We start from the raw sequence: 24,370 nt of genomic DNA, 5'->3' as shown, positions 1-24,370 counted from the left end.
GAAGCCCAAAGTTACTATAAAATTATAATAATTAATAAAATACATTATTGGTGCAAGGATAGACAAATGGTACAATGGAATATAGTAGAAAGTCTCAAAAAGTCTTAGACACACATGCCCTTCTGCTTATGGCAAAGGTGGCACACAGTGGAAACAAAATCTTTTCTGAAAAAGATTATGAGTCAGTTAGATATCCAAATGAAACTTGACTCTTATCTTATATAGATATCAATCTCAAGAGGAATATACAATTTATGCAAGAGAAAAATAAACTTCTATAAGATACTATTGAAGAATGTTTTTATGGTCTTGGAATAAGCAAAGTTCTTTTCAAAAGGATATAAAAAGTACTAAATATACAGGGAAAAGCTAAGTTATATTTCCTTAAGATTAAGAACTTAGCTCATCTAAGGACATGGTACCATTAAGAAAATGAAAATAAAAGACCAAGGATTAAATAAATAGCATAGATTTTCACCCAAAGTCATTGTCAGGGTAATGACATGATCTTAGCTTCCTGAATGTTACTGGGAGGCAACAGTGACTCTGTAGTTCTGGGAATGTTCTCTTGGCTTATCTGGGTTGGGGATCATGACTGAGGTCTACATTTATTGTTTGTACATTGTTTTCTATGATTATTTGTAAATAATAATGTTACTTAAAAATATATTATTCCCCTTCACACTTCTTGTCCTGACCTTAAAAATGAATGAACAATGAGAGGAAGCATATTTCACCATGAAATATCTGATTTTTGAAGCCAGGTTTCCCTCACTTTCTGCTCTTGGGGACATCTCACTCCACAAGTACCAGTAGCCCTTCCCCCCTCTCTTACCTGAGCAGATCACATAGGCTGTGTTTCCAAGGGAACAGTCAAAACCACCCAGGGCAGTCACAGGGCACATCCATAAGACGGACTCAGCCCCCGAGCAGTGAAATCGGACTGTTGAGATCTGATCTCCTCCTTCTACAAAGCGTGGTCCTCTAGGGGTGGAGATAGCAACTCCACAGCCGAGCTGATGACAGACAACATTGGCATTGGCCAGAGTCCAGTGGGAGGCACAGAGTGCTCTCCATCGTCCAGAAATGTTCATCTCCACCTGCCCCTCACACTGAGAGGTCCCGTTTGTCATGAGCCGGACTTCTGCATACACTGGTAGAAGAAGACAGGATGTCAGCAAAATCTCATTTTTTTAAAAAACCTGAACAGAGTGTGCAGGGTGGTTAAGTCCTGATGTGCATCTCACCTGAACAGACAACCTGAGCAACTCCACTGTGGTGACAAGCACCCCCTGGACAGGGCACTCTGGGGCAGGACCAGAGTTTAGGCTCCTCCCCTTTACACCTGAACTCTTCAGCCCAGACCTGGCCATCAGACTCTCTGAAGGGCACATGTCCCAGGACAGACACAGCCTTGCCACATCCCAGTTCTGCACAGATGACCTGGGCAGTGGGAAGTGTGAAGTTTCCATCAGACACTGGGGTCCAGTCTTCTCCAGAATGCACTTCTACTTGCCCTGAGCAGGGTCCTTCTCCTCCAGCCAGACGCACAAATCCTAAGGAGAACAGTCAACAGTAGCAACAAACCCTGTGAGTGTTCATAGTCCTTGCTTGGCATTGGAAACAGCACATCATAGGCAAGGATGTTAAAGCATTTCATCTCTAGGAGTGGGGCATGGAGAGAGAATTTGACAGTTAGTGTCAGAATTGTATTAGCGTTTTCATGAGCAAGTTTATGAAAAGAAACCCAGAAAGATTTGTGGTCAGTTTGCAATGGCTGATTACCAAGAATGCATATTTTGAGGTCAGTTAGGATGAGAATTCCTCATCTAGGGACCTGGAAATGACACGGCCCAAGGAAACTGGACTGCAGTTGGCATCAGACTTGAGCGCAGAGCGGAACTAACCCAGAGTGAAGTAGGTCCATGGGATTCAATAGTTTAGAGGACTAAGAGCCAGACAAGGTTAGAAGGCCATCTGAGATTTCTGGAGCTAGAATTCTAGCCAGTTTTCTCTCAGGAGCCAATAATCAAGTCACTGAGGACAGGGAACATCGTGGCTGGAGATCTATTAATTCAGGCTAGATTGTAGACAGACTTATGGCTCATAGGAGGAAAGCTAGACATCATACCAAGTCTACAAGTCTATTATGATTTGATGTATATTATAACAAGCCTATTATGACTTCACATATATTTCTCATAATTCTTAATGGTGAAAAATCCCAGAATTTCTTGATTGTGAAAAGAAGTCGTCCATAGATGAGTCTGAATATTAAGAAAGTTCAGAAAGTCATAGGAGAGGGAAGGGCTGGTCCTAGCCATCTTTCTTGAAAGACTGTTGCTAAGTCACTTCGGTTGTGTCCAACTCTGTGTGACCCCATAGATGGCAGCCCACCAGGCTTCCCCATCCCTGGGATCCTCCAGGCAAGAACACTGGAGTGGGTTGCTGTTTCCTTCTCCAATGCAGGACTAGGACTAGGGTTTATCAAAGGAGAGAATAAGTTTTAAATGGGACTATGCAAATCAGCTGAGTTTGATTACTTTCTACTAGACATGGGAATCTTAGCAAATACTAAGAAATGATGATAACAATGTATTTTAATCCTATGTGTATGCTAACTGCGTATTCCTTTCCTATTTGGATTCTTGAGAAATAGCCAGCCTGCAGTTAAAAAAGGGGGCGGAGAGAGGGAGAGAAAGAGAGCAGAGAGCAAACAAGCCATTTGTAATTTAGAGATTTCCAAATGCAAAACCTCAATATGGATGAAAGATAGACAGACTTGAGGACAATATTTGTCCAGTTTTTGACAGATTTTATCCACTGTGCTCCTCCCATCTGGCCACCTAACCCTGCTACCCTTTCTCATTTTACCCACTGCAGACAAGAGAACAGTCTTGAAAGCTACAAATGGATGAAAAGGAGACTCTGGAATGGAAGAACTTCTGTATGAGTGGAATGTGGGTGGGATCTGTGATAGATTAAACTGGAAGTGGATGGAATATAAAACTGAAAGAGATCAAATTGGTCTGATGGGGAGCTTGGTCACAGGTTACTCATTCTAATTAAATAATTTTTACTCAACACCTTGTTAGTTTCTGTATTAATCCCACCAGATTACGAAGTTAGAAAGAATAAATATTGCTTACGTGTTACTGTAGATAGCCTGACACATGTTAGATACTCAGATATATTCAGAACAAAATATTATACACATCAGAATAGTCTCCCAAGACAAATTATTATTTCTTTTTTACTTTATATTTGCTTTTAAATTTTACATAGAAAAATAAGTGTGTGAACATTGCAAGAAAATTTATGAATGAGAATGCTGATGTGAGAGGATAAGTTATTAAAAATAATAAAATCAACTATGTCCTTGTATAACAATAGAGAGAATGGGGCAGAATATAAATATCTAACAGACACAAAGACATACACACAGAGAAATTTAGTATTTGAAGAAGATGATATTTTATATCATTAGAGAAGATAGACTGCTCAATAAATAGTGCTGAAACACTTTTTGGCCCCCATTTTCCAGGTTTAGTCCATTTACAAAAGGGACATCAACCTGAGCCATAGGAGGGACTTCAGGGGCCAGGTTGTCAGGAAAGGATTCTCTTTGCACCTGTGCCTGACCCTGGGAGAGCCCCAATTTTCTGTATCTCAGCTTCTGCTTAGGGTCCTTTGTCCCAGAGGCAATCTCACTGTTATAGCTTTGGGGCTGGATTTTATCCAGGGAACCACGAGAGTAAGAGGGACCTGGTGGGTTTTCATCATCGTTCATGTAGATCACATCCTTGTTTTTCTCCCTCTGACCAAGGTGGCCTCCTCTCTTCTCCTTGTAGCTGTGATGCATCTGCCTCCAGACCAACTCTCAGCCCTCTGACCTTCAGCCTGACCTGACCCTGGACCCTCTGGTTCTTCACCCATCACTCTGGACTCCTTCTGGTTTGGCTGGAACAGAGCATTGTGTGGCCTGAGGTATAGGAAATACCCTTGTTGGGTGAGGTATGTGGCCTCTCAGAGATCCACAAAGATCAAGTATTTTCCTGGAAGACCAAAGCTGCCTCAACCCTTGGGCTGCCCATTCCCCTCTGAAAGCCAGAGGGGATCATTGTGACCTTTCCATCAAGGTGCAGGAAAGGTCAAGGAGAGTGTGTCCCTAGAGGCCCAGAAATAGAACCTCTGATTGGGAAATGAAATGGAGAGAGAGGCGAGGCTACAAGGGAGTCATATCTGAATCCTCTGCAGAGATCTGATATTTAATTAGGAGGATGTTATTTGAAGGTAATATTGAGAATCTATTTTCATGTGGTTTATTACAAATACAAGCACCTTTTTAGAGTCTGTTATATTCAGGAATTTTGGCCAATGTTGGGAATGTAAGTCACAATAAAACAATGCCCTTATCTTCTTAGAAGTACAGGAGAAAAACAAGTAGACCGTTTAAAGCTCTCCAAAATGTTTAAAAGACTTGGATAATCAAAGAAAGGGAAATTGCCCTTCTAAAGGGTCATTTATTTATATGAATCAACTGCAACAAAGGCAAAATGAAACTGTGGTCAGATATATCCTTGTCTGGTTTCTTGCTATACAGACATTCTGTGTCCTTAGGCACACATAGCATCCTCCACACCACACCTGGGCTCTCAGTGCTGCTCAGAGAACCCCACTGGTGACTTTGTCAGCTCCCATTGCCCTTCCATCCCTCCTAGCTATGATAACTCTCTTCCAGCTTCTTCAAAAATTATATTTGTCCCCTTACTTCTATTCCTATCAAATAAACTCACAAGTGTGATTCTCTTATATCACTGAAATCATCAGGTGTAAACTATATAATCTCTTACTGTAAAGCACAGAATCAATTATCATTATCTCTACCACTGATGTGTCAATGCACAGCTAAGTGTTCTTTCAAAGTTTTGGTTTATGCTGATGTCTTAAAAGAAAACATGGACAAAGAATTTTTTCTAATAACAATGGAAGGAGAAGCTATGACTCAGAGCATTTTATCAATAGTTCTCGGGTCCTACTAGCCAAATGGCTATAAATATTTACATTTAAATTTGCAAAGGAGACTTGAAATTTGGCATAAATCCCTAAATTGCTTTCTGATTTGTTTAATGATGTCCCCTGTGCCTCCACTCCTACTGACCTAGTGCAAAATAGCGTGTCATAGGGTAACTATGGAAACAACTCCACCCAGGGAGCTGCATCCTCATTCTTGTCCCTCCCTCCTATGGGTTCACTGTGCAAAGAGGCCTGTGTGTGGTGATTTGCAAGTATTTCACTCTTCCAAAAATTATATTAAAGAATACATTTGAATCAGTTCTAATGAGATGGATGAAACTGGAACTTATTATACAGAGTGAAGTAAGCCAGAAAGAAAAACTCCAATACAGTATACTAATGCATATATATGGAATTTAGAAAGATGGTAACAATAACCCTGTGTACGAGACAGCAAAAGAGACACGGATGTATAGATCAGTCTTATGGACTCTGTGGGAGAGGGAGAGGGTGGGGAGATTTGGGAGAATGGCATTGAAACATGTATAATATCATGTATGAAACGAGTCGCCAGTCCAGGTTCGATGCACAATACTGGATGCTTGGGGCTGGTGCACTGGGACGACCCAGAGGGAGGGTAGGGGAGGGAGGAGGGAGGAGGATTCAGGATGGGGAACACAGGTATACCTGTGGCGGATTCATTTCGATATTTGGCAAAACTAATACAATATTGTAAAGTTTAAAAATAAAATTAAATTTAAAAAAATTATGAAGATCAATTATAAATGTAAATAATAGATTAAACCCTGTCAGTTAAGATCATTGGAGAAGAAATATCAGAGACTGACAAGAGGAAAGTAGTTGAAGCCCATTGCTCACAGATAAATGTGCCCGCAGGGAGAATGGGTAGATGTCTTATACCTCTGTAACTCAGTCGTCTTCTATTGCCCAGGTGATCAGACACCAACTTCCTTGGAACTTTCTACTTTCTCAGCCCATGGACAATGCACTGACCGTACCTGAGCAGATGACCCCAGCATCCTCTGCATGTCCACAGTCGTGCTGCCCCCAGCCCCGGGAAGGGCACCTCCACACGTGGGACTCCTTTCCTCCGCAGTTCAGTTCATCCAGCCAGATGGGCCCTGATCCCTGACCTAATTGAGCAGATTTCAAGGCATCGAGGGCTCCTCCACAGCCCAGCTGCCTGCACACCACATGGGCATCTTCCAAGTCCCAGCCGTCATCACAGATGGTGCCCCAGGCGCCCTGGTCAAGGATCTCCACTCTCCCGGCGCAGGGACCGCCTCCGTCCACCAGGCGGAGCTGTCTGCTGCCTGAGGAGAGAGAAATGAGACAATGGGCGGTTGACCGGGCTTTGGGGCCTGGGACCGGGTGGTGGGGATGAGAAGAGTCTTCGGGTCCTGAGTCTCCTCTGAGGCTGCAGAGCCTGCTGGTTGAGAAATGGGGTTTTTGCACTCCGGCAAGCATCTGGGTCAGGTTTCTTATAGCAGCAATGAGAATAATAAGGTCGAAAATGGGCAAAAATAGGAAATATTACTCTATTGAGTAGTGTGAGACATATGATGTTACCCAAGTCCTATCGATATTAACCTTCTGATTTGTAGAGTTCTGCATTGTTGTTTTTGAGTCACCAAGTCGTATCTAACTCTCTTGTGACTACATGGACAGTAGTCCAGCAGGCTTCTCTGTCCGTGGGATTTCCCAGGCAAGAATACTGGAGTGGGTTGCCATTTCCTTCTCCAGGGGATCTTCCCAACCCATCAAGCAACTGGGCATTCCTGCACTGGTAGATAGATTTTATCTATCTTTAACTTTCTCTTTAGATTTTATCTATCTTTAACTTTATCTTTATCTAAAGATAGATAGATAGATAGATATCTATCTTTAACACTAAGCCACCAGGGAAACCCAGCAAAGGTCTGTCTAGCCAAAGCTATGGATTTTCCTGTAGTCATGTATGGATGTGAGAGTTGGACTATAAAGAAAGCTGAGCACTGAAGAATTGATGCTTTTGAGCTGTGGTGTTGGAGAAGACTCTTAAGAGTGCCTTGGACTGCAAGGAGATCCAATCAGTCCATCCTAAAGGATATTAGTCTTGATTATTCATTGGAAGGACTGATGCTGAAGCTGAAACTCAAATACTTTGGCCACCTGATGCGAAGAACTGAGTCGTTGGAAAAGACCTTGATGCTGGGAAAGATTGAATGCAGGAGGAGAAGGGGATGACAGAGGAAGAGATGGTTGGATGGTATCACTGACTCAACGGACATGAGTTTGAGCAAGCTCGGGGAGTTAGTGATGGACAGGGAAGCCTGGCATGCTGCAGTCCATGGGGGTCATAAAGAGTCAGACATGACTGAGTGACTGAACTGACTGATAAATAAGAAAATTTTAAACATTCTAGAGAAAAATAAAAATGGTAGTGAAAGCTATCATAAAGTCTTCTAAAATAACTTTAAATATTTACTTGTTTATCACTCCCTGCATCTAATAACAAATATAAAAACAGACATACAGACATCTACAAATGTGAACACACACATACACACACCCCTACCTGAATTAAAGTTTTACTAGACGAAGGACTTTCCATATCTTATTTACCCTGTTTTTCTACTATTAGGACAGTGCCTACATATTGTATGCACTCATTCAACAAGATTCAACAAGTATGTAGATGGAGAACCTTTTCTAAATACCTTGATAGTTGCTTAATAAATATTTATTGAATGAATGTGTAGACAATAAAATTCAGTGAAACAGAAGTCCTTTAGCTTCATGCTAATCAGTGAAATATTAATAGTAAAGTAAATGTAAATTAAAAGTAATGGTTTGTGAAAATAAATAGTGCATATTAAAAATAAGTTTAATTTACCACACAGCATTGCTATTAGGTAGGCATTGTTGGGTTTCCCCAGTTTCTCAGTGGTTAGGAATCTGCTAGAAATGCAGGAGATGCAGGTTTGATGTCTGGGTCAGGAAGATCCCCTGGAGAAGGAAATGGCAACCCACTCCAGTATTCTTGCCTGGAAAATCCTATGGATAGAAGAGCCTGGCAGGCTACAGTCCATGGGGTGGGAAAGAGTTGAACACAACTTAGTGACTAAACAACAACACAAAATTAGTTTGTCTCTAAGTACAGAATTAATTTATATTCAAAATTTCACTTACATAATGTTAAAGGAAAATTATTAAATAGATTCTAAGCTACTCTTATCTATTATTCAGTATGAAACGTGGGCAACTGTACAAAACCAATAAAATACTTGGGGATAAATTTAACAAAGGAGGTAAAAATCTTGAATGGTGAAAGCTATAGGACACTGATGAATGATATTGAAGAAAACACAAATAAATGGAAAGATAATCTGTGATCATGGGTTGGAAGACCTTATATTGTTAAAATGCTCATGCTACACAAAGAAATCTACAGATCCACTGTAATCCTTAACAAAATCCAAGTGGAAATTTTCACACATATGGAATAAACAATCCTAAAGTTTCTATGGAACCACAAAAGACCCTGAATATCAAAATCAATCTTGAGAAAGAAGAACAATGCTGGAGGTGTCATGCATCCTGATTTCAAACTATATTACAAAGTTATACTAATCAAAACAGTATGGTATTCATATAAAAATGGACACAGAGATCAACATAACAGAATAGACAGCCCAGAAATAAATCCAAATATATACAGTCAATTAGCTTTTGACAAAGGAGCCAAGAATCTACAATGGGGAAATGACAGTCTCTTCAATGAACGGTGTTATAAAAATTAGACTGCTACATGCAAAAGATGCAATGGCATCACTGTCCATACACCATTCACAAAACTCAACTCAAAATGGATTAAAGACTTAATCATAAGTACTGAAGTCATAAAAATCCTAGAAGAAAAAGTAAGGGAAAAATGTCCTTGACCTCAGTCTTTGTGATGATATTTTGGATTTGATGCCAAAAACAAAGGCAAGAAGACCAAAATAGCCAAGTGAAACTACATAAAACTTAAAAACTTCTTCACAACAAAGGAAATGATATGAAGAATGAAGAGACTATCTGTGGAATTAGAGAAGATATTAGTAAATTATATGTACCTGAAAAAGGTTAATATCCAAACTATTAATATTTAAAGAATGCACACAACTCAATAGCAGAAAAAAAAAAAAGTCTGATTTCAAAATGGACAGAGGACCTGAATAGACATGTTTTTCACAGAAAACATCCATTTGGCCAATAGGTACATGAAAAGGTGCACAATATTACTAGTCACCAGGTCAATGTAAATCAAAACCACAATAAGATATCACCTCACAGAATTGCTTTTATCAAAAAGACAAGAAATAACAAGAGTTGGTGATAATGTGAAGAGAAGAAAAAGTTTATACACAGTTGCAGGGAATGTAAGTTGAGCATCCCCTATGGAAAAGTTTTGAGGTTTCCAAAAAATTAAAAACAGAACTGCTGTATGATTTAGAAATTTTCCTTTCGAGTATTTATCTGAAGGAAATGAAAACACTAACTTGAAAATATATGTGCAACCCAATGTTCACTGCAGAATTATTTACAATAATCAGATAATGTAAGCCTTCATTGACTGATGAATGGATAAAGAAATAGTTTATATATATATATATATATATATATATATATATATATATAGGAGAAGGTGATGGCACCCCACTCCAGCACTCTTGCCTGGAAAATCCCATGGATGGAGGAATCCAGTAGGCTGCAGTCCATGGGGTCGCTAAGAGTCGGACACGACTGAGCGACTTCACTTTCACTTTTCACTTTCATGCATTGGAGAAGGAAATGGCAACCCACTCCAGTGTTCTTGCCTGGAGAATCCCAGGGACGGTGGAGCCTGATGGGCTGCTGTCTTTGGGGTCGCACAGAGTTGGACACGACTGAAGCGACTTAGCAGCAGCATATAATGTTTATACATAATATATATTTATATGTAAATATATATTATATTATATTATATTATATATAAGATATAATATATATTATATATAAATAATATATAAAATTATATATAATGTTTATATTTATATATATAATCTTTATATATACATACAGTCACCAAAAATAGAAATTCCCATCATTTGCAACACATGAATGTACCTTGAAGGCATTATGTTAAGTGAGCTAAACCAGATGGTTAAAGAAAAATATCATATGATCTCATTTATATGTGGAATCTTAAAATAGATTTTTTTTTAAAGCTTTCAGAGATGCAAAGAGCAATTCGGTGGTTGCCAGAGGTGGGTTGGGGTTGATGTGGGCAAAATGGATGAAGGTAGTCAAAAGGTGTAAACTTCCAGCACTAAAATTAATGTCATGAGGATGTAGTGTACAGTATGGGGCGTACAGTTAATGTGGGTGTGGGTGTGTGTGCTCAGTCCTGTCCATCTGTTTGTGACTCTATGGACTGTAGCCTGAGAGGCTTCTCTATCCATGGGATTTCCCAGGCAAGAATACTGGAGTACGGTTGCCATTTCCCCCTCCAGGGGATCTTCACAACCCAGGGAGGGAACCCACATCTCTTATGTCTCCTGCATTGGCAATGGGGATTCTTTATCACTTATTTAACTTATATGCAGAGCACATCATGAGAAACGCTGGGCTGGAGAAAGCACAAGCTGGAATCAAGATTGCCAGGAGAAATATCAATAACTTCAGATATGCAGATGACACCACCCTTATGGCAGAAAGTGAAGAGGAACTCAAAAGCCTCTTGATGAAAGTGAAACAGGAGAGTGAAAAAGTTGGCTTAAAGCTCAACATTCAGAAAACTAAGATCATGGCATCTGGTCCCATCACTTCATGGGAAATAGATAGGGAAACAGTGGCAACAGTGGCTGACTTTATTTTTCTGTGCTCCAAAATCACTGCAGATGGTGACTGCAGCCATGAACTTAAAAGACACCTAGACAGCATATTCAAAAGCAGAGACATTACTTTCCCAACAAAGGTCTGTCTAGTCAAGGTTATGGTTTTTCCAGTGGTCATGTACGGATATGAGAGTTGGACTGTGAAGAAAGCTGAGCACCAAAGAACTGATGCTTTTGAACTGTGGTGTTGGAGAAGACTCCTGAGAGTCCCTTGGGCTGCAAGGAGATCCAACCAGTCCATCCTAAAGGAGATCAGTCCTGGGTGTTCATTGGAAGGACTGATGCTAAAGCTGAAACTCCAATATTTTGGTCACCTCATATGAAGAACTGACTCATTTGAAAAGACCCTGATTCTGGGAAAGATTGAAGGCAGGAGGAGAAGGGGACAACAGAGGATGACATCGTTGGATGGCATCACCGACTCGATGGACATAGGTTTGGGTGGACTCCGGGAGTTGGTGATGGAAAGGGAGGCTTGGAGTGCTGTGGTTCATGGGGTTGCAAAGAGTCGGACACGACTGAGTGACTGAAATGAACTTAACTGAACTGAACAAATACATAAGCATTATGTTGTACACCTGAAACTAATGCTAATATTGTAATGTGAATTACATGTCAACTACAAATTTTAAAAAGTAGTGTTGGAACATGTGGATTAAATCAGCTTCATCTTAACTTCTGAGTTAAATTCACCCATTCCCTTCCATTTTAGTTCACTGATTCTTAAAACATTTATGTTCACTCTTGCCATGTCCTGTTTGACCACTTACAATTTGCCTTGATTCATGGACCTAACATTCCAGGTTCTTATGCAATATTGCTCTTTACAGCAATGGACTTTACTTCCATCACCCATTCACATCCACAACTGGGTGTTGTTTTTGCTTTGTCTCTGTCTCGTCATTCTTTCTGGAGTTATATCTCCACACTTCTCCAGTAGTGTATTGGGTACCTAACAACCTGGGGAGATCATCTTTCAGTGTCATACCTTTTTGCCTTTTCATACTGTTCATGGGGTTCTCAAGGCATGAATACTGAAGTGGTTTGCCATTCCTTTCTCCAGTGGACCACATTTTGTCAGAACTCTCCGCCATGACCTGTCTGTCTTGGATGGCCCTACACGGCATGGCTCATAGTTTCATTGAGCTAGGCAAGGCTGTGGTCCATATGATCAGTTTGGTTAGTTTTCTGTGACTGTAGTTTTCATTCTCTCTGCCCTCTGATGGATAGGGTTAAGAGGCTAATGGAAGCTTCCTGATGAGAGAGACTGACTGAGGGGGAAACTGGGTCTTGTTCTGATGGGCAGGGGCATATTCAGTAAATTTTTCATCCAATTTTCTGTTGATGGGTGGGGTTGTTTCCTCCCTGATGCTTGACCTGAGGCCAAACTATGGTGGAGGTAATGAAGATAATGGTGATTTCCTTCAAAAGGTCCCCTTCACTGACTGCTGCACTCGGTGCCTCTGAATATGAAGCAAGCCACTGCCAACATACACCTCTGTCAGAGGCTCCTGGACACTCACGGGCATATCTGAGTCAGTCTCCTGTGGGGTCACTGCTCCTTTCTCCTGGGTCCTGGTGCGCACAGGTTTTGTTTCTGCCCTCCAAGAGTCTGTTTCCCAAGTCCTTTGTGATTTCTGTTGGTTCTATGGTAGAGTTAATGGCGACCTCCTCCAAAAGGGCTTATGCTATACCCAGGTCTGCTGCACCCAGAGCCTCTGTGGCAGGCCACTGTTGACCCACACCTCCACAGGAGACACTCAGACATAGTTCTGGCTCAGTCTCTGTAGGGAAAACCACTAGATCATTCAGGTATGACCTAAGTCAAATCCCTTATCATTATACAGTGGAAGTGACAAATAGATTCAAGGGATTAGACCTGACAGACAGAGTGCCTGAAGAACTATGGATGGAGGTTTGTGACATTCTACAGGAGGCAGTGATCAAGACAGTCCTCAAGAAAAAGAAATGCAAAAAGGCAAAATGGTTGTCTGAGGAGGCCTTACAAATAGCCGAGAAAAGAAGAGAAGCTAAAGGCAAAGGAGAAAAGGAAAGATATACCCATTTGAATGCAGGGTTCCAAAGAGTAGCAAGGAGAGATCAGAAAGCCTTTATCAGCAATCAATGCAAAAAAAAAAAAAAATAGATGAAAACAAAGAATGGGAAAGACTAGAGATCTCTTCAAGAAAATTAGAGACACTAAGGGAATGTTTCATGCAAAGATGAGCACAATAAAGGACAGAAATGGCATGGACCTAACAGAAGCAGAAGATATTAAGAAGAGGTGGCAAGAATACACAGAAGAACTATAAGAAAAAGATCTTGATGACCCAGAAAACCACAATGGTGTGATCACTCACCTAGAGCCAGACATCCTGGAATGTGAAGTCAAGTCGGCCTTAGAAAGCATCACTACAAACAAAGCTAGTGGAGGTGATGAAATTCCAGTTGAGCTATTTCAAATTCTAAAATATGATGCTGTGAAAGTGCTGCACTCAATATGCCAGCGAATTTGGAAAACTCAGCAGTGGCCATAGGACTGGAAAAGGTCAGTTTTCATTCCAATCCCAAAGAAAGGCAATGCCAAAGAATGTTCAAACTAGAGCACAATTGGACTCATCTCACAAGTTAGCAAAGTAATGCTCAAAATCCTCCAAGCTAGGCTTCAGCAATATGTGAACCGTGAACTTCCAGATGTTCAAGCTGTATTTAGAGAAGGCAGAGGAACCAGAGATCACATTGCCAACATCTGCTGGATCATTGAAAAAGCAAGAGAGTTCCAGAAAAATGGCTATTTTCGCTTTACTGACTATGCCAAAGCCTTGACTGTGTGGATCACAACAAACTGTGGAAAATTCTGAAAGACTTGGGAATACCAGACCACCTGATGTGCCTCTTGAGAAATCTGTAATGCAGGTCAAGAAGCAACAGTTAGAACTGGACATGGGACAACAGACAGATTCCAAATTGGGAAAGGAGTACACCAAGGCTGTATATTGTCACCCTGCTTATTTAACTTATTGCAGAGTACATCATCATGTGAAATGCCAGGCTGGATGAAGCACAAGCTGGAATCAAGATTGCCAGGAAAAATATCAGTAACCTCAGATACACAGATGACACCACCCTTATTGCAGAAAGCAAAGAAGAACTAAAGAGCCTTTTGATGGAAGTGAAAGAAGAGAGTGATAAAACTCTCTTAAAACTCAACATTTGAGTTTGAGTTTGGCTTAAAACTCAACATTCAGAAAACTAAGATCATGGCATCCAGTCCCATCACTTCATGGCAAATAGATGATAGACTTTATTTGGGGGGCCTCTAAAATCACTGCAGATAGTGGTTTCAGTCATGAAATTGAAAGAAACTTGCTCCTTGGAAGAAAATCTGTGACCAACTAGACAGCATATTAAAAAGCAGAGACATTACTTTACCAAAAAAGGTTCATCTACTCAAAGCTATGGTTTTCCCATTAGTCCAGTATGAATGTGAGAGATGGACTATAAAGAAAGCTGAGCACCAAAGAATTGATGCTTTTGAACTGTTGCATTTGAGAAGACTCTTGAGAGTCCCTTAAACTGCAAGGAGATAAATCCAGTCAATTCTAAAGGAAATCAGTCCTGAATACTCACTGGAAGGACTGATGCTGAAGCAGAAACTCCAATACTTTGGCCACCTTTTGGGAAGAACGGACTCATTGGAAAAGACACTGATGCTGGGAAAGACTGAAGGCAAGAGGAGAAGGGGATGGCAGTGGATGAGATGGTTGGATGGCATCACCAATGCGATGGACATGATTTTAAGTAGGCTCCTGGAGTTGGTGTTGGACAGGGGAGCTTGGCATGCTGCAGTCCATGGGATTGCAAGGAGTTGGTCACAGCTGATCGACTGAACTGAGCTGGTCTTAACTTCATTTTGTGGACCAATGTTAAATTCATTAGTTAATTATGAAAATATAAAGTATCATTATTAACATTCTACAGGTTTAAGACAGACACAGAAACAGACAGTAATTCACCTGCACATGAGATGTAGGCTTCCTCCTTTGGAGAGCATGAACTGCAATTCCAAGGGTCAGAAGGACACTGCCAGAGAGAGGTATCAGTGTTCCGACACTGGATTCCATCTACCCACCGGGGTCTAGAACCTTCTCTAAGAGCAACAGAAGAGTTGAGACTTCCACTGTCCCCACAGCCAAGCTGACTGCAGATGATGGACACAGTGATGTCTTTCATGGAGCTTCGGCAGACACTGCCCCAGGTCCCGTTGTAGAAAACTTCCAGCCACCCAGCACACTGCTTATCCTCACTCACAATTCTGAGGGCCAGGAACTGTAAGATTGAAAGGGAGAAATCAGGACTGGTGAGAACTTCACTCAGTGCTCTGGGTTTTCCTCTCTCCTAGAAATAGTGCCCATTCATCCCTCAACCAGCTGAAGAGATACCCATTAGGTAATATGAGTGAAAGTTGTCTCCCTTTTACCTGACTTTGTCCATTTGTGTCTATCTTTTTAAACGTTTCTACCACCATGATGTAGTGAATATGAGCAGAGAGGAAGAGCAACCTGGGCACCTTCAGGGAGGAGAGCTGAATTCTTTTTCCTGACCAAACCTCTAAGAGAATGTGAAAGGGATGTGATATGGATATTGGGGCAGTGGCAGGATAATGAACACACAGAAGTCTCATCCAAGTCCCTGGAACCATGAATATGTTACCTAGCCTGGCAAAAGGGATTTCACAGATATGATTAAGGTAAGAATCATGGGATGGTGAAATTAAGTTGAACTATTGTGGATTAACTATGTGAACTCAGTCTAATCACATTCTTATTTGGTTGGCCAGAAAGTTTCTTTGGGTTTTAAGTCAAAATAAAAGACATTTTTCATGTTCACTCAGAACTTTATTGAACAGCATATTCATCATTTTGTTCTACTACCTTGTGCCATTTTCAGGCAACTTCATAATTCCCTCTTCCCAAAACTTTTATCTTTCTAAGCAAAGAACTAATCCAAGTGCATTTTATAGTCTTACAGTGAATTTAAATTTTTTCCATTAAGAGAATTTTTTAAAAATCTAAATAAATGGAAATCCAAAACTGCAATGTCTGGTAAACACAGCTGATGAATCAGAACTAGCCAAACTGTGGCAGTTTTTGCCTAGCTTGCAAAGAAATATGTGGTATTGCATTATCCTGATGGAAGATTATGCATTTTTTTGGATTAATTCTGAATGCTTTTCATCAAGTGCTATTTTCAGTTGGTCTAATGGGGAACAGTACTTGTTGGAATTATCATTCAATTTTCTGGAAGGTACTCCCTTAAGAGAGGACTCCCTTCCAATACCACCACATATACAACATCACCTTCTTTGGAAGAAGACTGGCCTTTGGTGTGGTTGGTGGTGGTTCATTTCACATGCCCCACAATCTCTTCCATTCCACATTATTGTGAAATATCCACTTTTCATCACCCATCACAATTTGTTTCAAAAGCAAAATGTTTTCTTTATGTTTAAGTAGAGAATCTCATGTAGAAATACTACCGTGAAGGTTTTTTTCACTTATGTGAAACTCAAACATCAAAGCAATTAATTTAACCGAACTGGTACAAATGACTTTCAATGCTTGCTTTGGATATTTTGAGTATGTTGCCTATCTCCTGCATTGTATAACATTGTCTTCAAATAATATTTCAGTTTGACTGTGATCAACTTCATCTTGTCTACCCTACTCTGCAGTACTGTCCAGTGAGAAATCTCCAACACAAAACTTCATAAACCACTTTTGATGAGTTTTTTCACTCACCGTACTTCCATACACTCCACAAATTTGTTTTGCATTTCGGTTGTGTTTCTAACTTTTCTTGAAATAATAAAGAATGATAGGAAGAAAATGTTGCTTTTTTTATTCCATTTTCAATGTTAAAGTGGCTACATAAAAATTCACTAATTTTGATCGTTCAAAAAATATATATGTGTGCTGATATGATAGCTGCCAAAATACAATCTAACATAATTGTTTCAAATGAAGTGAAAGACAGCTAAGTATTACTAGACCATCTTACAGAAAAAATGAAGGAAACTTTTGGCCAAACCAATAGAAGCACTCTTTCTTGGCTCTGACTAGAGAGAGATGTGACTCTGGATAATGATTAAAGATGTGCAGCATTGCTGGTTTGATGATGGATGAAGGGGGTCTATGAGCCAAGGAATTAAGGTGGTTTGAAAAGAAACTTGATATAAGAAATGGGATTCTTCACCAAAGCCTCCGAAGTGATGTGTCCCTGCTGAAACCTTGATTCCAACCCAGGGAGATACTGCTGAACATCGAACCTAGAGAACTTTAAGGAAATAAATAGATGTTGTTTTAAACCACTATGTGGCAATTTGTTACAGAAGCAAACAGGAACTAGTACCATGGACTTAAGATTTTCGTCCCATATGTAAGGCAAGGTAAGCCCAACTTTCAACTGGAGTTGTAAGAACTGGCTCTGTCAGGAAACACTGCTGAGAAGAAAGGACTAGAACATCAGCTGCTGCAGGAGGAAATGAAAGCACCTCGTCTTCACATCTGCTGGAAAGACAGGCTCCATGGGAGGAAGCTTCCTTCTGTAGTCCTTCCAACACCTTTTCCTCAGGGTTCAGACCACCCCTTCTCCAGGGCTATCACCCCTCCCCTAGACTGTGGACAGTGTGCAGCACAGACCTGAGCAGATGACCCCCGCATCCTGCTTGTGTCTGCAGTTGTGCCGCCCCCAACCCTGGGAAGGGCACCTCCACACATGAGACTCATTTCCTGTACAGTTCAGGTCGCCCAGCCAGATGGGTCCTGATCCTGCCCCAAAGTGAGCAGACCCTGGGGCATTGAGGGCTTCTCCACAGCCCAGCTGCCTGCACACCACGCGGGCATCGTCTAGGTCCCAGCCATCATCACAGATGGTGCCCCAGGAGCCCTGGTCAAGGATCTCCACTCTCCCGGCGCAGGGACCGCCTCCTTCCACCAGGCGGAGCTGTCTGCTGTCTGAGAAGAGAGAAAAGGAACAATTGGGCGTTGACCTGGGGGATGAGAATGGTCTTCTGTCTTGTGGGACCCTTACCTGAGCAGTAGGGGGCGCTCTCATCTGAGGCTGCAGAGCCTGCTGGTTCCGAGCGGGAGTCGTTGCACTGGGGCAGCACCTGGGTCTGGTTTCCTGCAGAAACAGCAGTGATCAGAGGGTTTGTGGGTTGAAGAACAATAAATTGAATTAAGTTAAATAATGACCTAGTGATGAAGTCTAAGATAAACAATGTTAACATAACAGTAAGGTTATCATAATCTTAGGATTCACCTTCTCTAGGGAGAGTTCTGTGGAGAAGACAATGGCAACCCACTCCAGTACTCTTGCCTGGAGAACCCCAGGGATGGGGGAGCCTTGTGGGCTGCCATCCATGGGGTCGCACAGAGTCGGACACGACTGAAGCAACTTAGCAGCAGCAACAGCAGGGAGAGTTCTTCTGACAGTGCCACAATTGTTTTCAGTTAACCATTGCACTAAGAGTGAGTTAAGTAAGCTGTTTTGTTTCTAAATCTATGCGTAAATGGGAAAAGCAGAATAAAATCTTTTCCAAAGGGATTCTACCACTTTTTAATCTACAATGTCTGTTATTAAAAACAATACACTTATCTTTGACAAAGGAAGCAAGAATATACAGTGCATTAAAGACAATCTCTTTAACAAGTGGTGCTGGGAAATCTGGTCAACCACTTGTAAAAGAATGAAACTAGAACACTTTCTAACACCATACACAAAAATAAACTCAAAATGGATTAAAGATCTAAACTTAAGACCAGAAACTATAAAATTCCTAGAGGAGAACATAGGCAAAACACTCTCTGACATACATCACAGCAGGATCCTCTATGACCCACCTCCAAGAATATTGGAAATAAAAGCAAAAATAAACAAATGGGACCTAATTAACCTTAAAAGCTTCTGCACATCAAAGGAAACTATTAGCAAGGTGAAAAGACAGCCTTCAGAATGGGAGAAAATAATAGCAAATGAAGCAACTGACAAACAACTAATCTCAAAAATATACAAGCAACTCCTACAGCTCAATTCCAGAAAAATAAATGGCCCAATCAAAAAATGGGCCAAAGAACTAAACAGACATTTCTCCAAAGAAGACATACAGATGGCTAACAAACACATGAAAAGATGCTCAACATCACTCATTATCAGAGAAATGCAAATCAAAACCACAATGAGGTACCATTTCACACCAGTCAGAATGGCTGCGATCCAAAAGTCTACAAGCAATAAATGCTGGAGAGGGTGTGGAGAAAAGGGAACCCTCCTACACTGTTGGTGGGAATGCAAACTAGTACAGCCACTATGGAGAACAGTGTGGAGATTCCTTAAAAACCTGGAAATAGAACTGCCTTATGATCCAGCAATCCCACTGCTGGGCATACACACTGAGGAAACCAGAAGGGAAAGAGACACGTGTACCCCAATGTTCATCACAGCACTGTTTATAATAGCCAGGACATGGAAGCAACCTAGATGTCCATCAGCAGATGACTGGATAAGAAAGCTGTGGTACATATACACAATGGAGTATTACTCAGCCATTAAAAAGAAAACATTTGAATCAGTTCTAATGAGGTGGATGAAACTGGAGCCTATTATACAGAGTGAAGTAAGCCAGAAGGAAAAACACCAATACAGTATACTAACGCATATATATGGAATTTAGAAAGATGGTAACAATAACCCTGTGTACGAGACAGCAAAAGAGACACTGATGTATAGAACAGTCTTATGGACTCTATGGGAGAGGGAGAGGGTGGGAAGATTTGGGAGAATGGCATTGAAACATGTAAAATATCATGTATGAAACCAGATGCCAGTCCAGGTTCAATGCACGATACTGGATGCTTGGGGCTAGTGCACTGGGACGACCCAGAGGGATGGTATGGGGAGGGAGGAGGGAGGAGGGTTCAGGATGGGGAACACATGTATACCTGCGGTGGATTCATTTTGATATTTGGCAAAACTAATACAATTACATAAAGTTTAAAAATAAAATAAAATTTTTAAAAAATTTCAAAAAATAAAAACAATACACATAGAGATCTCATGGAAAACCAGGAAGAAAAAGACATTAGAAAGAATTTCCCAAGTTATTCAGTTGCTAGAGTTATCTGATGGAGAATTTAACTCAGCACTATTGAAGGCCTCATGGAATTAACTGACAAAAGAAATTGACAAAATAACAACAGATAAAAATTATAGAGCTGAAAAACTTAACAGCCGATATTAAGTAAAGGATGAGCGTTTCAGCACATTAGCTCGGCATAAGGTAGAAACAGTAAATAGAAGATCAGAGGACAAATGGTCTTCTATTCAGAGATGCAGGTCACGTAATAAGTGTCCTGGTTGCTATAGTTGTTGTTTAGTCAAACAATCATGTCTGATTTTTTTGGCGATCATATGGACTGTAGCCCACCAGGTTCCTCTGTTCATGGGATTTCTCAGGCAATAATATTGGAGTGGGTTTCCATTTTTTTCTCCAGGGGATTGTCAAGTCCCCCAGGTGGAACTCAGGTTTCCTGACTTGGCAGGTGGGTTCTTTACCACTGAGCCACCAGGGAAGCGTGTCCTGGTTATTTGCTGTATAATAAATTTGCCCATAAAGCTTAGCCACTTAAGCAAAAAAATATATACCTCATTTTGCTTAAGACTTCCTGGGTAAATAATTTCCGAAAGATCCTACTTGGCAGTTCTGTCTTAGAGTCTTTCAGTGGTTGCACTTAGATATCATCTGGGGCTGAAGCAGTCTGATGACTTGACTGAAGTGTGGTTACATAAGGAAATCCCTTGAAGCATTTTAGAGGTAAAGAGACATCATGTCTGCAATCTAATTCAGAAGGATTTTACATATTCATAGAGAAATGTGGTGGGAGAGGGACAAAGAAGGAAAGACCGAAACAGAGATAGAGAGAAATGTCAACTGGAGGGAGAGATTAAAGCAGAATACTAACATTGGGAAATCGAGCTAAAGGTATTCTGGATTTTTATATTATTCTTACAGCTTTTAGTCTCAAATTACATCAAAATTAAAAAAAGGAAAGGTAAAAACAAGTCAGAGATAAATCATTCCTAGGACACTTCCACTAAAAGAAATGCTTATGACATCAAAAACATAAATGTCTAGGAGAAAAATCTAGCAGAAGATGAGCAAAACCTCTGAGAGAAATTGGAGACCTAACTGAATGGAGGGATAAACATATATAATGTCAATAAATCGGAAAACTCAACATTGTCAGTCAATCACCTCCAATTTCTGTGAAGATTAACTCTTCTCAAACAAAATATGTTTATGCTCTCTCTTTTTTTTTTTTTTTTGGTGAAAAATGACAAGCTGGGGGATTTCTCTCCTGGTCCAATGGTTGAGAATCAGCCATGCAATGCAGAGGACTCAGGTTCGATCCCTGATGTGAGAACTAAGATCCCACATGCCACAGAGCATCTGAGCTGGAACCTCACAACTAGGCACTCCATGTGTCATAACAGAAGATCCCACAAGACATAATGAAGATCCATATGCTGCAACTAACACCCAACACAGTAAATATGTAATATTTTTAAGAAAATGAAAAGCTGATTCCAAAATTGAAATACAGTACAAAAGAACAAGAATGACCAACACAGTTGACCAAAAAAAACAACAAAGGTAGAAGAGTTAATAATATAAACTCTTTACATTAAAATTATCCAGACTTCAATTCAGTTCAGTCACTCAGTCGTGTCCAACTCTTTGCAACCCCATGAATTGCAGCACGCCTGGCCTCCCTGTCCATCACCAACTCCCGGAGTTCACTCAAACTCATGTCCATTGAGTCAGTGATGCCATCCAGCCATCTCATCCTCTGTCGCCCCCTTCTCCTCCTACCCCCAATCCCTCCCAGCATCAGAGTCTTTTCCAATGAGTCAACTCTTCGCATGAGGTGGCCAAAATACTGGAGTTTCAGCTTTAGCATCATTCCTTCCAAAGAACACCCAGGACGGACATTATAATAATTAAGAAAATGCAGTATTGGTGCAAGGATAGACAATGAAACAATGGAATAAAATAGAGAGTCTTAAAAAACACTCAGACATATGCTTTTCTTCTTATGACAAAGGTGGCACTGCAGTGGGGAAAAGAGTCTTTTCAGAAAAAGATTCTGAGTCAATTGGATGTCATATGAAACTTGATCTTATCTTACACAGATATCAATTGCAAAAGGGATGCACAATTCTATGCAAGAGAAAAATTATTAACCTTCTATGAGATACTCTTTGAGAATGCTTTTATGGTCTTGGAGTAGACAAAGTTCTTTTTAAAGGATATAAGAAGTGTTAAAAGTAAAGAAAGAAGTTGGTAAGTTATAATTTCTTAAGATTAAGAACTTGGCTCACCAAAAGACACCATACCATTAAAAAAATGAAAATGAAAGACCAAAGGTTAAACACACTAGATAAATAACATCTTTGTACCCAGAGTCATTGTCATGGTAAGTTGTAGCATCATATTTGCATTAGTCAAGAATAGGAAACAACTCAAATCTCTACTATCTATTGTGGAATGGATCAACTCATGGTCATGTGATCATTCAAAGATCTACTCTACAGAAATAAAAATGAATAAAATGCTTCTTTAAGCAGCATCATGAGTGAATCTCAAATATAATGGTGACTCAAAGTTATACACAAAAGAAAATATACTGCATAATTTTATATACAGTTCAAACGATAAAACACTCTATGGTAGAAGAAGTTAGGTGAGCAGTCTTAACTGGAGAAGAGGGAGACACAGTTATGGGGAGACAACAGTGACTGTGGTTCTGGGAATGTTCTCTTTGCTGATCTGAGTACATGACTGAAGTCTCCACTTAATGCTTATACATTGTTTTCAATTATTATATTTAAATGATACAAATAATATTGTTGCTTAAAAATACATATTTCCCTTTCTACTTCTTGTCCTGACTTGGAAAATGAATGAACAATGAGAGAACCACATTTCACCATGAAATATCTGACTTTTGATGCCAGTTTCCTGTCACTCTGCTCTACAGGACATTTCACTCCAGGAGCATCCTGAGTACCAGTAGCCCTTCACCCTCTCTTACCTGAGCAGATCACAGAGGCCGTGTTTCCATAAGAACAGTCAAAACCACCCAGGGCAGTCACAGGGCAACTCCACAGGAAGGACTCAGCCCCTGAGCAGTGAAACCGGGCTGTTGAGATCTGATCACCTCCTTCCACAAAGTGTGGTCCTCTGGGGGTGGAGATGGCGACTCCACAGCCGAGCTGACGACAGACAACATTGGCATTGGCCAGACTCCAGTGGGAGGCACAGAGTGCTCTCCATCGTCCAGAAATATTCATCTCCACTTGCCCCTCACACTGAGAGGAGCCATTTTTCATGAGTCGGACTTCTGTGTACATTGGTAGAAGAAGACAGGGTTTCAACAAAGTCTGATTTTCTCACCTGAACAAGGTAAGCAGAGAGGTTATAAACCTGATCTACATCTCACCTGAACAGACAACCTGGGCAACTCCACTGTGGTGACAAGTGCCTCCTGGACAGGGCACTCTCGGGCAGGACCAGAGCTCAGGCTCCTCCCCTTTACACCTGAACTCTTCAGCCCAGACCTGGCCACCTGACTCTCCGAAGGGCACGTGTCCCAGGACAGACACAACCTTGCCACATCCCAGCTCTGCACAGATGACCTGGGCAGTGGGGAATGTAAAGTTTCTATCAGACACTGTGGTCCAGTCTTCTCCAGAATGAACTTCTACTCGCCCTGAGCAGGGTCCATCTCCTTCAGCTAGACGCATAAATCCTAAGAGAAACAAACAATGAAACCCAGTGAGTGTTCTTGATCCTGACTTGACAAATGGAAACAACACATCACAGGCAACGATGTGAATGCTTTTCTTTTCCAGGAGTGGACATGGAGAGAGAATTTGATAGTTGGTGTCAGAATTGCCTTTTCATGAGCAAGAATCTGAAGAGAAATTCAGAAGAATTTGCAGGATCAGTTTGGGATGACTGTATCCCAACAATGGATACTCTGAGATTGTTTAGAAATATGAATTCCTTATCTACAGGCCTGGAAACTACAGAGCCCAAGACATATCATCAGAAATGACTGAATACCAGGAACATATAATTTATCATTGATTGGAGAAGTGAATTTCACCTTTAGGAGCCCAGGACTACAGAGCTCAAGGAAATTGCATAATGTTTTGGTGCTCAAACATGAATGCAGAGATATGAAAAACAGAACCACCCCAGAGAGACATGGACTATATCAGTATACAGATCTGTCATCCAGACAAAGTTAGAAAACCTTCCTGAGACTTGTGAGGCTATTATTTTGAATAGATTTCTCTCCCAGGAG

The 24,370-nt window shown here is 40.8% G+C and overlaps 1 protein-coding gene and 1 long non-coding RNA gene across 3 annotated transcripts in view; one reads left to right on the top strand and one right to left on the bottom strand.

Annotated features, from left to right (window-relative positions):
- WC1-12 (WC1 isolate DV10) overlaps window positions 1–24,370 on the bottom strand; it is a 57,156-nt gene that overhangs the window by 12,320 nt on the left and 20,466 nt on the right. Inside the window, exons 3-11 of one of the 2 annotated variants that reach the window (XM_059886239.1) lie at window positions 23,501–23,809; window positions 23,093–23,410; window positions 18,030–18,122; window positions 17,639–17,953; window positions 17,603–17,604; window positions 14,954–15,266; window positions 6,036–6,350; window positions 1,248–1,556; window positions 836–1,153 (exon numbers count right to left, since the gene is read on the bottom strand). In XM_059886239.1, the coding sequence (XP_059742222.1) occupies window positions 836–1,153; window positions 1,248–1,556; window positions 6,036–6,350; window positions 14,954–15,266; window positions 17,603–17,604; window positions 17,639–17,953; window positions 18,030–18,122; window positions 23,093–23,410; window positions 23,501–23,809 (2,292 nt within the window). 2 annotated transcript variants of the gene reach the window in all.
- Window positions 15,208–16,752, top strand: LOC132345384 (uncharacterized). The gene is made up of 3 exons (XR_009494735.1): window positions 15,208–15,297; window positions 15,473–15,687; window positions 16,630–16,752. It is a non-coding gene; the product is annotated as an uncharacterized lncRNA (long non-coding RNA).

The sequence above is a fragment of the Bos taurus genome, chromosome 5 (genome assembly GCF_002263795.3).
Source record: "Bos taurus isolate L1 Dominette 01449 registration number 42190680 breed Hereford chromosome 5, ARS-UCD2.0, whole genome shotgun sequence".
Classification (NCBI taxonomy): domain Eukaryota; kingdom Metazoa; phylum Chordata; class Mammalia; order Artiodactyla; family Bovidae; genus Bos; species Bos taurus.
Note: the sequence above shows the minus strand (reverse complement) of the source record. Positions and strands in the feature narration are given on the sequence as shown.